The following is a 14,378-nucleotide window of genomic DNA, read 5'->3' as shown; positions in this document are numbered from 1 at the left end:
CTCAATTCCCACGAGCCGTGCGATTGTGATATCTACAAATCTACGGCTCGTTATTGGCCAAGGTCGGCCAAGCGCTGCGCACGGATTGGGGAAAATGTGGGGAGGCTCGACCCCGACATCAACGCTCAAATGATGCCTAATGTTGTCCGTGAAATACACACTCAACTAGTGACTGAGTCATGTGGATAAAAAAAGAACCAAAATAAAGTAAAAGCAGACCTAAATGATCTACTTGTCTAATGGAGTGTGACATAACACACATTTTTATTTTCAGGATCTCATCACCTTTATCTTATCAGACTGTAGGTAGATGGCACTTAGAGTTTTCAACCCACTACCTCTTCACCTGCAAAAATTGTATACAGACTAAGCGGGAATTAATGAATCCACTTTCTTTTCTTTTCAAATCTCTTAAGATCTTATTAAGCAAAAACGCCCATTAAGTGTTTAGTTTTCCTAATTTTCCTCTTAATAATTGAAAATCCACAGTTATAAACTACCTGACGCCTGGTTTGTTTTCTTTGAATTTTATTTTTTATAATCACTCGTCATATTAATCGACACATAGATGCAGCAGAAACATTCATATGATGAGAAGCAAGATGTTTCTTTGTTTATTTGAACTCTAACAGCTCCATGTGTTAGGAGATGCTGAACAGGCTCTGTTGCATAAACACACTCAGGAAAACACACACCTATGCACAAGTCCGGTCTAAAGAGGGACATGGCTGTGATTTAGTAGACCCTCGGGCTGTTGTGAAGGAAAACGTGTGCGTGTGTGTGATGGATGATTTTCCTGCTTCCTATGATCCCTGCATTTGAGATCTTTCTAACTGGAGGAGGTCTGCTTTATTCATCTGAATGTGACCACTGTAAATCACACAGGACTGAGTGAGTGTGTGTGTGTGTACCAAAAAAAACCCAAAACGTCCAATGTGGGGACATTTTGTCTGGGCCCCACAACTTTAAAGTGCTTTTTCAGGGTTAAGACCTGGTTTTAGGCACTTGGTTGAGACTAAAGTGCACAGTTTAAAATAATATTAGTAATATATAACGAATGCTGCCATGTTAATGTATGAAGATTTTGACAAAGTACGTTAGGTGAACATTCTGGGAGAGAACATTCTCTAAAGGTTGTGACAAAGTAATGTTCTGGGAACCAAAAAATAACGTTCTCTGAAGGTTGTGACGAAGTAACTTTGTGGGAACAGAAAGAGAACATTATTTCAAGGTTGTACGAAGGTTGTGACAAAGTAACGTTAGGGGAACATTCTGGGAACCTGTAGAGAACATTCTATAAAGGTTGTATGAAGGTTGTGACTAAGTAATATTCTGGGAAAGTTCGGGGGAAACAAATGTGCAACCAAAAACTTAAAACGTTCCCTAAAACCTTTCCATATCAATCACAGGAGAACCTAGGGGGGACACCTTCAGGGAACGTTCCCGGAACCAAAAATTGGTTGCTGGTGAAGATTTAAAAACAAGTTTGTACATGCGTGAGCAATACTTTGTTGGATGAGTGCGAGTCTAAGTACTAAAAATCACAAGCTGCAACATACATACATATATATATATATATATATATATATATATATATATATATATTTATATATATATATATATATATATATATATTTATATTTACCCAGAATACACACATATACACACACACACAGCATATTTGTATAGAAAGCCGTTTGTGTGTCAAACATCACTGCATACACTTAAGAGCAAGTGCTGAATGAAGTGTGTTTGTAGCTAAGTCCCTTTGACAGGTTCCGTGGAGGAGAGGGCCTTACTGTGCCTGGGGGTATACTTATGAGTCATGGCAACAGTGATGTCATGGAAGCACAGCCTCAACCTGACCTCTGTGTGTGCGCATGTGTATGTGGATATTAGGAGAATTGGTGTGTCTCACTATCAGGTTACAGGAGATTGGTGATGGGTAAGGAGGATAGTTAAGCTCCTATGTATGTGTGTGTGTGTGTGTGTGTTGGGGTTGGAAGAGTTCAACAGGTGAAGTACACATTCTGCATCACTGCCAGACACCGACACTGGCTCACTACAGCCCCTTTTGTCTCAAAAACACATGTGCCCTTTTATCTATTTGGACCAAACTGGGCTTTCCTCTTTTATGGAATAAAAAAAGTGCACCCAGGCTCAAAGCTTCAGACATGAACAGCTCCGTCAGCCATTAAGCTGACCCTAACTTACTCTACCCACGGATCACGGCTGAGTGAAAAAGAAGAATACGGCCCGTTTATGGTGCTGCACTCCTGTAGCTACTGCAGCGCAGACAAAAAAGGTTGGAGTTCCATTACAGCATCACTGCAGCTGTCACGTTCAGCAAACAACAGATGTTAGGAAATCAAGCAATAACCAAGCGTGATGAAGGATTTCTTCACCATTTCTAATGGGAATGTCAGGATTTCATCTCTGCTTTCTTGATTTAAGTTTAGAGAAAAGAAAAATCAAATCTTGTTGTTGTATTTGTTGACACTGTTTAAGAAATGTATTAGCTTTTAGAAAAGAAAGATGTATTCTGTGTATAATATCTTTTGCTTGTTTAGATTAATTCCAGTATAACCAGTGAAATACTGTGTTAGTTAAATGACATTACTGGTGTTACTGGAAAACAGTCAGTCAAGCTACTACACCGTTAAATTAAATTCAATTTCTGTCTTCCAATTCCTCCAAGGGGGCAGTAAACCAACTCTCAGGTTGTTACTATTGGGTGGTTAAGCTGTTGGCTAACTGTTAGCATACATGTAAAGTGCTATTCCCACCATCCACAAACTAAAATATTCTACTCTTTAAGATGCCACAGCATAAAATTGGTCTCTAATCCGGTGGGTACATCCAACAAATGAATTTTGCCATGTTTTTGTCACTGCTGTCTAATTCTTATATTATTTCCTGGTATTGGCTAAGGGTTGCAACTGTGGTACTGTCTGATATCCACAGATACATTTCCAGTCTCTATTTAGTAGTGGAAAACACAATAATTAGCTATTTTTCAATGTCATGTTAGCATAGATTATATTCCATTTGTAGGTTCCTGTCCATTGCAGCTGTTAGCACTCCCCCTCACCTACCTCATGAAGGTTTATGGACAACAAACAGTCGAGAGAACAGCCTCTTTAAATTCTTAAAGGAAATACTAAATTACTATACTAATACTTAGAATAGAGGTAGTATTTTTTGAAAAATTGTGCTTCCCAACCTCAGTTTACGGTGTCTTCATTCTTTTCGTTGTTTCGTGGCCACCAGTGACACTTGGTCCCGTTAGCCTAACTGTTAGCAAAGATGGCGGACACTGTTTACATTCTGGGAATGAGGTCCCGCCCCCCCACGAGTGGGTCTAAAAGGTGCGGAATTAGCGTTGCAGTTTCAAGGCTTGGACCAAAAGAATGAAGATATTTCTCAGGGGAAACTGAGGTTTTTTAAAAAATAATACCCCAATTCTATTAATACAAAGCTAAGTGCAAATCAGTGAAGTATTTCTTTGAGTATTGTGGGATGATTTCTTGTTAGACCACTGAGAGAACCATGCACTGACCAAACATCACAGATCAGTGATAGCCGTCAGAGTAAAGAGCGACTTAATGTGCACTTTAACGGTAATATTTCAGTGCAGCAGGGTTAACTTTATAAACTAATATTTCATGTTCAAAATCATTGCTTCTGTCAGGCTGAACACAGACCTACATCACTGTGAACATTTCTACACTGAATGATATTTTTGTTCTCAACACAATGAAAAAAGGTCGGCGAAAGCCACAAACTCAAACTGTGAGAGGAGAAAGACATGTATTCAAGATGTCAGGCGACTGATAATAAAGTTTGAAAAAGCTCAGCATTCCGACTCGCTGTGGTCGATGAATCCAGCTGTTAAAGTGTTTATTTCAGGAGAAGAACCACATAGAGCTGATGCTGACGGCTGACACTGAAACTGAATCTCTTCCCAGTTCCCCAAACGCACACAGAGACACACACTCGCTCCTCTGTCCTCATTGTCCCTCACCTCGTCTCTTTTCTGTTTATGTGCTGCCCACGCACCATCACTTCCTCTCCTTGTCTGACCTCACATCCTGTCTGTGTCTGACTGCCTGTGTTTGATTACCGAGGACAGCCAGACGGAGCGAGGGAGCGCAACGGGCAGGAGGAAAACAAGAGGAATGAGGAACTGGGGAAGGGGGAGCAACAGGCTAAGCCAAACACAGACAAGAGGGGGATTCAGAGGAAGAAAGATAGACACTGAAGGACAAACTGCAGAGCAAGAGAAAGGACAGGCAATGAGTCTGGGCAAGAGATTAAGGTATAAATACATAAGGACATTGACAGACAAAAAGGGAGCTAGGAATCAACAGAGAGGAGAGAAGACGAGGTGAAAGGCGAGAGGAAGGAGAGGGCTTAGAAAGATGTGAGGCAAGGATTATACAACTTAAAATGACATCATCAGAGGGCGCACACCACTGATCTCAGTGTAGGTGAGAACAGTGAAAAGTCACACTGCCTTCAGGAGTCACAAAAGACATCGAAAACAAACACAGAATATTTTTTTTTTACATCAGATTTGTGAAAGTTATTTAGTTGTAGTTGAACCAACAGATTTTACGGAGCAATAATTGGACAAAAATGCACTTTAATGTCTACATGTGATGCACAGAGCTGATTATTTTTTCTTAAAACTGTTCCTTTAACTGCAAACTGTTTTTATTAAGTTTAAAAATAAGGTGGGGTTAACCTGGGCTCACTATTTTAAAAACTGGGACTGGAAACTAGAATTCTCAACCACTGACATCCTTCAACTTACAGTCACCCAGAAATAGTGTACATAAAAAAAAAAAAAAAAGAAAAGAAATAAGATATCTGAAATAACTTGGATTCTGGATTCTCTGCAGGGCCACATTCACCTAAATACTTCGCGGAGCACGTTCCATTCCTGAAACATGAATCTCTATAAAAAGATCACACAACCCCACACACTTCAAAATTAATGGCATCACTTTTTGCAAAAAAAAAAAAGAAAGAAAAAAAGTGCAACAGTAAAAATGAGTCACTTTGACATTGAGGAGGTTGCATTCCTCCTGCATGACAGCCTGTGGTTCTTAGACACAGTCTGTCTGCACTGGGCCAGAAAAAGACCTTTGAGGCCTGGAAAAGAAATGTGAAAAATGTGGCAACGGTCGCTCTCTGCCTCCACAAAACACACACTCTTGTACAGCATTGTTAGCGGGGACATGCTGTAGCCCCTTTACCCTCACCACAGCCATCACAACTAAATGTCTTACCCTTAACCTAACCCTCACAACAAACTTATCTTAAAGTCTTATCTTTAAAGCCCTTTTAAGACTTGTGAGGACCAGCCACAAGGTGAAAAATGTCCTCACAAAAACAGGTTTGAATCAAAACATGTCCTCACAGCCTACTACAAACAAACACAGCACTGCACCAAAGGCACAGGGCGTGTGTGTGTGTGTGTGTGTGTGTGTAGTGCTAAAGGAACAAAGTGAGATATGATACCCATCTTTAGAGGCCTCTAATCAGCGAGTACAAAGCAAAGTGACGAACCCTCAGCTGGGCGAAAGGAAAAAAACAAAAACAGAGACAGAGATGTGGAGATGAGAGGGAGGGCACGCACAGAAGTGGACGGAGAGAGGAGAGGAAAAGAGGAAAAGGGGCACAGATCTTGAATTCCACACTATTATCATCTGCCGCATAGCGAGCATTCCATCTGTTCAACAGCTGGGCTACACACACACACACACACAAACACATAGTGCAACAATTGTTGGGACATGCCTGAAATTGTGGTCGTCATGGTGAAAGTGTGGTTCACATGGTCAGAGTCCAGATTGTTTATAAAGGGGATTAGAGAGGGGGAGAGACAGACAGACAGACAGACAGACAGCCTGGCACAGAGACGGAGGAAAGAGGGGCACAAAGACAGAAAACAGAGAGAGAGACGACAGAGGCGCAGGCAGAGGCAGACATGCAAATAGGCAACCAGGTTATTATCATCTTTCTGTAGTTACGTGATTTATTGGGATTGACATCTCCAGGTTAAGCTGCGGGAAAATCAAGTTGCTGCAAGTACGATTTCTGCAGGAGAGACTTGATATTTAAGCAGCTGTCTGAATGTTTACAAAGACTGTATCCAGTCTGCCGCATAAAATATCGCAGTATTAATACACAAATGCATTCACTCAATAACTGGGTTTAACGTGTGCATGGAGACACAGAGACCTTGTGCACTGCAGCTCTCTCTCTCTCTCTCGCTGCCGAGGACACAGATTAGTGTCTAAACTGCCAAGCAACACATAAACTCACTCCACTTTTCCAAGAAGAGTGCGAGTTCCGAGGAGCGCGCACACGTACGCACATGTGTTTGTGCTGCAAACGACACACAGCGACCTGGCCAGGCAGGGAGGGATTATGGGGATGCGTTTCTCAGAAACCCTGACCCCATTCGACCCTGCTCAGCCCAAAAAAGAAAAGAAAAAAAAAAGTCTCGAGTTTGAGAAAGAGAGACTGCAGAGACTGGAAGACGGAGTGGAGGATGTGTCCACAGGGTGACAGACGGCAGAAGGCAGAGAGGAAGAGGGACAGAGACGTTACAGAGACAAGAATGAATGAAGTAGTTCAACGTTCATTTGATTTCTCTGTCTTGCCAATTGTAAGCCCAGATGAAATTATTTAATATGACATGGACGGTGGCCACAGAGTCTAAATCGGTCTGCCCTGTCATGTGGACAGAGATTTAATGTCCTGTTAGGGAGGCTTTTCCAACTTAAACTACTTGATTTTCTATTTTTATTCCTCGCTTAACGTTTATGATAAGTGATGGCTTTCATCAGACATTCATTTTTGCTGTTCTTTTGTGACAGGGAAACAATGAAACAATGAAATCTTCATTATCTAGGGGAGAAAAAGAACGATCACATCATCTTTGAATGACCATAAAATCTGTTCTACACAACTTATACAATGTTTGATCAGGAAAAAACAGGTTGAGAGCATTTCAAATGAATCACAATGATATGAATTTTACTTTTTTTTTTGACGGGCAAAATGTGTCAAGTTAGCATATTAGATTAAATATTGTCATATTCTACAGACTGAAGAAAACACCTTTGTTTCATACAGATCCGCACAAATATCATATTAAATACATATTTATATCAATACCTTATTTACCAAAAGTCAGAGTGCACCTCTTGCTCCTTATGCGTTCCCTTAGACTTGAGTACCGCGATGCTTGTGTGATGCTGGCTGCCGTGGACATACATTATGAAATAAAGTCAGCAGCAGCTATTTTCTGCCGCCATCATGTTCCAAATTGATGAAATATTACTCTTAAAATGCCAGGAGATTTACTTTGGCTCCTTTTCCCACCAGCTGTGCAGATGTCTGAGGGTTTGTGCATTTCATCTCATGAATGACATTATTTGATTATACCACTGATGAAGCAGAAGAAGAGCACGATACTGTGTATTTCTGGTGTTCACAGGTGGTGGAGGAGTTTGATAGTGTGGCAAGATTACGTTCGTATCGCAGAGGGCTCTTTGAGCTGAACGGGGGAGACGGGGGAGACGGGGGACGTCTGCTGTATTCATTGTAACCGGCGAGAACAGCCTCCCCTTCTAATCCCACTAGTCTCGTTACATGATATCAGCGGGAAAGACATTCCTCTGCTGGTAAAGCCACCCCTTGTTCTCCTTCCGTTCTCCACAGCCACCATTTTGGCCCTTTCACTGCCCAGTTTCTGTCCTACATTCCTCTCCTTCCCTTTTCTCTCGTCTTATCTGCGTCTTTTCTTTCATCTCTCAACATTCCCTGTCCGAGTCCCTTCACTTCACCTCCATCTTGCCCTACGAACATGGCCCTATTTGGATTTGAGGGAAGGGTTTGGAGTTTGGAGTGTTGTGCAGGGGGCTGCTGAGATTATCGCCATGGCAATGCACATCAAAACAGTCTGGGTCAGGAAAGGCTGCGTGTATGTGTGTGTGTGTTACAACAATGACGTCACCAAAACTACAGAGAGAGAAGAGAGTCCTTTGACCGCTGCTATTGCTCCAAAACTGTCACTAAAATAACTAGATTAGTAGAAAAGAATTACATGGACAGAGCAGCAGAGCACAACCCATGTCATGTGACAACAGCAGCGATGGATCTGCAGGAGCAGCATCTTTTGAACTCACAAAATCCGCCATACACCTCAATTACAATAAACCAACCGTCTCTTTTAACACAGTGAATTGTTTTGTTATCACTAACTGTCTACCTTCATGACTTTTTATTTATTCATGCATCGTGCCTTTGTATGCACCTGCAAATTATTAAACGCCGCTTCCTTGGAGTGCATGTTTGTCCGTCATTGAACTATCATATCATATTTGCATCATTATTTTTTACTTTTTCAGGTAGGCAGGCTTGTCTTTTGGATAATAACGAAGAGGCATATGTCTGAAAGGTTACTTTTCCAGCTCGGGTACAGCGAGCACCTTTCCCATAAACACGTCACGAGTGCCTAACGACCTTAGATTCATCAACCGTTTCTTTAACGACGCTGCCGACTACATATCATTGACGACACTTTTACTATTCAAAGTCAGAGAGCAGCTACTTTTCTTTTATTATTTTTAATGATAAAAATTCGTTCAATTTTAAGTCAAATCTCAGGATTTGGCATGTGTAATTTCACATTTCCATAACTCCTGAACCGTTTGTGACATCTAAAAATCTCAAAAACTACCGGATGTTATGGAGAAACAGAGCTGTGCACCTATATACTTGTCATTACGGTAGACCCTCAGGACTTCTGCGGAGTGACCGTCAAATCACAGACGAGATTGGCCTGCTTCTCGGCACCATCATTCCTAAAATGGTTGAAAAAGTGCCAGATGTGGAAAGTGAAAGTTACTCACTCATTCAACATTCCTTTTGGCCATTCTACAACCATAAAATCAAAATAAATTGAATATCATGATGGTCAAGTGAGGGTTAATTAGGATTCACGGTTAGAAAATATCTTCGGGGATGTATTTGGAAATGAATTAGGTCACTTAGAGGAAAATTAACTTTGAGGAGTTGGTACTTAAATAAGCAAAGCTGGCCATACACAACTCTCACTCGTGTTAAAATGTTCCCTCCGCGTAATAAAAATGTTCCCACCGTTTTCATAGCATTATATCTAAGAGCCTTGTTATTTTGCTCATATCTCACTCAGGGCCAACATGGTGGACACAGCAGTCCCTGTGCACATCTGGTTTCTCCCGAATTCACAGCTTTTGGCAATGACGTAGAACCAAAGATGGAGGCGCTGAGGGTGCTGCTCCATCTGGTTCTGCTGAAATCCCAGTTTCTCAGAGTGAGAGACAGGATCTGCGGTGGTGATGATGCAGAGCCAAGATGGAGGAACAGAGGGGACGGGGCCCACATCTGTTTCTGCTCAGCGAGCAGCTCAGCTCTGAGGAAAAAAAAGGCCTGTTGAGTTGCTTTACTGGGGAATGGTCACTGCACTCGCCAAGTCAGCCTGCTGCCTTACTGGCACTTGGGCAACAGCCACACACACACACACACACACACACACACACCGCCTACGCGTTGCCCTTAATGCCCTTGGTCTTGTGTGTGTGTGTGTGTGAGTGCACATGTGTGTGGTATTCTGGGTTGGCCCATACATGGATGCACCGGGCCAAGCAACAACTCTGTCGGAATGTTTGTACTCTGCTCTTAAAACTGCGTCTCTCCATCTTTCCATCTCTCCATTCCCTGTGATACAGAAGTTCTTCTTTTTTTCCCCCCTCTTTCTTTCTTTCTCTCTCTTTCTCTCTCTCCTTGCAAACCTCCCATCCATCTCTCCCTTCTCTCTCATCTGTCCTTTAAATCCTACATTCCTCTACTCTGTTTGAACCCTGCCTCCCGCCAATCCCCTGGACCCTCATGCTCTGATTGTTTTACAGGAAGCCCAGTCACGGGGTGTGTGTATGTGTGCGCGTGCGTGTGTGAGTGTGTGTGTGTGTGTGTGTGTGTGTGTGTGTACATCCAGCTGACTCAGCCTGATCTCCACCCTAGTACTGAGACCTTCATACCCTGAGAGAAGCTGCAACATGCTGACATGTCTCTCTCTCTCTCTCTGTCGGTCATGTGCGTTAATGTTGTTGGAGTTACTGCAGCATTTGCCACTTGAAAGGGCGAGACTCATAAGCCGAGGTGCCGGCCTTGCTTTTCTTTTCCCCCTCCTTTGGCACTCCTCTAAGATAATTCTCTGTCCTGTGGCAGTCTGGTATGAGAGTGTGTGTGCGAGTGTAGCCGGACAGTCTCTGTGCCATACAGTGTAGTCCAAACGCCGCCTTTCTGACTCAAGTTATGAGTAAGTTTGCTGGGTTAAGATGATTTCTGTGCATTGGCGATGACGCTTCTTGAATATCTAATCAGCCAATCACATGGCAGCAGCAGCCACAGGTGGTCAAGGCAAACTGAAGCCGCTTTTCCACCTATGGTCCCACCTCGACTCGCCTCAACTCGGCTTGGCACGGGGCGGTTTAGTGTTTTGTGTTTCCATTCCAATATAGTGCCTGCTGCATGAAACTGCCGTGACTTGGTTTTACACACACAAACGAGTAACTAGTGTGTAACTGAATCATTAGAATCAGTTCATTCAAAAGATTTGTTCAGTACTTCCTCCATGACTGGAGCACAGACTACGTCAGACACAGTCACTTGACTGAAATGCAGCGGTGGGGTTTGTGATGCCGGTCGCAATCAGTGGTGCTGTCACGAAATACACCAGACTCCTGTGTTAAATATTGAGATTTTAGACCTTTCCCTGGTAAATGTTGGAGATTAATCCACGTTTTTAGGATTGTTAAGTCTTTTTAACTGATCTACGGTTCGGCTTGATGTCGGACGTGGGAGCCACGTCTGCGACTGTGTTGGTGAATTTTGCAAGGGTCAGTGTCTTACTAGTGGTTTACAGTAGTGTGTGTATTTTTGGTTGTTATCGGAGAATGCTGTGCACTATTACGATCATTCAGCTGAACAAAATACCAGTCATGTTTATCGACTTCTGCTATTCAAAATATGCAATTATGAATTAAAGTTACATTACAGTAAGGTGATGATCCGAATTCTGCAGAAATCCTTTATCAGTGTGGACTTGGAGTTTTGCTCATATCTCATAGATGTAGAACACAGAGATGAGCCCACACCTGGCAGGGATTAAATGTTCCTCTGATCTGACACCATGCTGCGAGGGACCAGACCAAGCTTTTATGAGGAGGTTCGATTTAAAAAAAAAGAAAGAAATTCAGAAAAGAAAGAAAAGAATTTCAGTCCTTCTGTATTGATATTTGTCTGTCAACACCTCCAATGATGTGCGCGTGTTCAACATACATCTGACATGTCACAAAAAAAAACAAGAAAACCACATGTGTGCGATTTGAGGACCCGAGAACTTTGAAGGTCTTTTTTTGGGGGGTTTAAGATTTGGATTTAGACTGAAAAACTACTTTCTTACTTAAAAATTCAAGTTAAATTGTATCATTAATAATATACTACTAGGTTAATGTGCAAGAGTGCAATACACCCAAGAGTCTCCTCACTGAAGATGCTGTTTGTTACTACAGTGACATAAACACACTGACCGTGTCAGGACCAGAAGTTGTCAGACACAAAACCACTTCTTAATGATGCAGAACCCCATAAGTTTTAAGTCCGGGTTAGACATTAAGTGTTTATAGTTAAGGTCAGAGGTGACACTTAGGCTGTGTGACCTGTGCGTGCATGCATGTGTTTACACGCCCCCTAGTGTCTTTGCACACTGTTTTCATGAGTATGTACGATACGGCTGAGCTTCAATGCCTCAATCTCAGAGCTCAAAGGTTTCCTTCATCTCCAGCAGGACTCTACAGGTATGCAACTCCCCCCACCCTAGCAGCCCCCCAACGCCTCCATCCCCCTACCCCTGTGGCTCAGCCCCCACCAACAATGCCAGTATTGTAGTGAGGGTAAAACGATAGCGCTCAGGGACGGGTTCAGCTATGTGGTTACCCAGACAACCCCTCTCACCCCCATCCCCACCTCCAATCCCTTCATCCTCTCCCCACTGGATCCCTTCAAGCCAGTCACACAGAGACAAAGAGCGCGGGGTCACAGGGGATAGAAGTTATTCCTTCATAAGGAGATATGAGCTGGTTGCATGTTAGGGCTGAGATATCGGCCGTTTGGCCAGTGCTGTTTCGTAGTTGGCAATATTTAGACTGCAAAATGGAAAACGAATCCTTTGAGCTTCTGATTTAGTCTGTATGCGTTTCACATCTCCTGTGCCGTGCGATTTATTGACTGAAGGCGCCCCGTATTAAAAATTAAAAACAACCAAATCGATGAGATGCTTTCAAGGAAAGGAAAACACAAAGCCCTGCAGTCACCCTTCGCAGTTCATCAAAGGTTTTTTAGTATTATCATTAAAAGTGTGCGTCAGTCTCCCCTGCATTTATTTGAGTCCTACCTTGTGTTTGTGTCTCTGGTTCACTGCTCCTTGGACTGCTGCGGAGTCGTCTCTCGGGCTTCTTCCCTCCCGGACTGCCGACGCCTCCCCCTGACCCCACTGACCCCAGCAGTGGGGTGTGTGATTTGGTGCTGCATCACAAATGACATTTCAACACCATTATTTATTAAGAAGGGGACAAGAAAAAGATATATGCAAATATATCTCAGACCCAGTACGTAGTTCTCATCCCAACTACTCAAATAAACACAGCATAACAAACAATCTACTGCTAAGAATGTTAGATTGTTTACACCTGTAGCTCATTTATTATAGGCATTTATTTACAATTTACTGCATGTTAAAATAGTGTGTTAACAATTTAAAATGAAGAAAAACAAAACAATTTTAAATGAAACACCAGATCCATAAAATGTCATAAAATGTTGAAAAATATTGATCCGTGTTAGTCAAACCTGGAAATGACAACGTTTCTTTGTCTTATGGAGCAAAGAAACACGGAAAATATTCACATTTAAGACGCTGAAACTATCACAGAAACTGGTTTGAATTCTGTAGGAAACACTCAAACCGTAATGATTAATTTAGCAATCGATTAATAATCGATAATGCGACTAATGTTATACATAATTGTAATTAAATAAATGAATCGACATAATACAGCGGTGAATCCTATTTGGTACTAGGTACTAAGTAAAGTTATATTACTTTTTCAGGCAGTGATATGTAATAACTGATGCTTTCAAACACAATGGTGAAGGTTTCTGATTATTTTCCAGGAGCTACAGAGGCAGCTGATATTTCCTCAGTCTGCGTTGTTGTGAATGCATGACCAACATCTGGAATAACTGCTGGATTTAATCAAATCATAGAAGTGAACCCATCAAAGAGAACTCGTGGTCACCTGTATCCGTTGTGTGCCGTGCCCAGGCTGCTCTTATAGTGGAGAGTGGAGGGAGGGGAATTAAGTCGGTTCTGCCGGTTCTGTTCCCTTATCTTTTTGGGCTGTGGCTTACTGTAAGTCTCCTCTCTGCCTATGAAGTTGGACATCCCATAAACTGGGATTATATCTGCGGGAGAAGAGGACAAGAGAATGGGGACATGATTGCAACGATTGGATTAATAATTGCAATTTTCAAATTTCATATTAAAAAGGGAGGGTAAAAAAGGGAGGGTAAAAAACCAGTTGTCACATCAGTACCTGGATCGCCGTACATGGGGGGGAGGTGGTGCTGGTAGTATTGGTGGGGGGGCAGCTCTCCTGGGCTGACAGGCGGGTAGAAAGAGTGAGAGTTGGGAATGAAGTGTGGGTGAGTCAGATAGGGGGGCAGGTGGTGTGTGGGGGAGAGGGCTGGAGAGTAGGAGGGGGGGTAGCACTCCGGAGACTGGGGGGTCACCACCACCCGGCGGACGCCCGTGGTATCCTCCAATACCTGTGGGTGAAGAGAGACAAAAGACAAAATCAATCCTATATCAAACCTCATAGTAAACAACAAGCGAGTAAAGAAAGAAAGTGATTAAGCATATTTCTATTAAACTATTCCTGTAAACTTGTGATGTCCAAACACTGGGTTGGGACCCACAGATGGGTCAGGGGAGAGGTTATTTAAAAGCTGAAGGGCTGTACCATTTTTGACTCATGGAAAGTGACGACTGCTGCATCAGCTACGCTAGCACTGCTACTACTAGCACTGCTACTACTAGCACTGCTACTACTAGCACTGCTACTACTAGCACTGCTACTACTAGCACTGCTACTACTAGCACTGCTAGTAGCAACACCCCTGAAGCCAGTCAAGCTAGAAACATTGACGACGAATCCACCTCATCGACACGTTTAGGGAATTATCAGCTAACTAACTTG

General features: G+C 42.6%; 1 protein-coding gene across 4 annotated transcripts in view; it reads right to left on the bottom strand.

Moving 5' to 3' along the window:
• fndc3ba (fibronectin type III domain containing 3Ba) overlaps positions 1-14,378 on the bottom strand; it is an 84,774-nt gene that overhangs the window by 27,004 nt on the left and 43,392 nt on the right. For all 4 annotated transcript variants that reach the window (XM_044047598.1, XM_044047600.1, XM_044047601.1 and 1 more), the window contains exons 5-7: positions 13,716-13,947; positions 13,419-13,584; positions 12,515-12,645 (exon numbers count right to left, since the gene is read on the bottom strand). In XM_044047598.1, coding sequence (XP_043903533.1) covers positions 12,515-12,645; positions 13,419-13,584; positions 13,716-13,947 — 529 coding nt within the window. The remainder of the gene's footprint in view (positions 1-12,514; positions 12,646-13,418; positions 13,585-13,715; positions 13,948-14,378) is intronic.

Source organism: Solea senegalensis, linkage group LG16, assembly GCF_019176455.1.
Source record: "Solea senegalensis isolate Sse05_10M linkage group LG16, IFAPA_SoseM_1, whole genome shotgun sequence".
NCBI lineage: Eukaryota > Metazoa > Chordata > Actinopteri > Pleuronectiformes > Soleidae > Solea > Solea senegalensis.
This window is presented reverse-complemented; position numbering and strand designations above follow the sequence as displayed.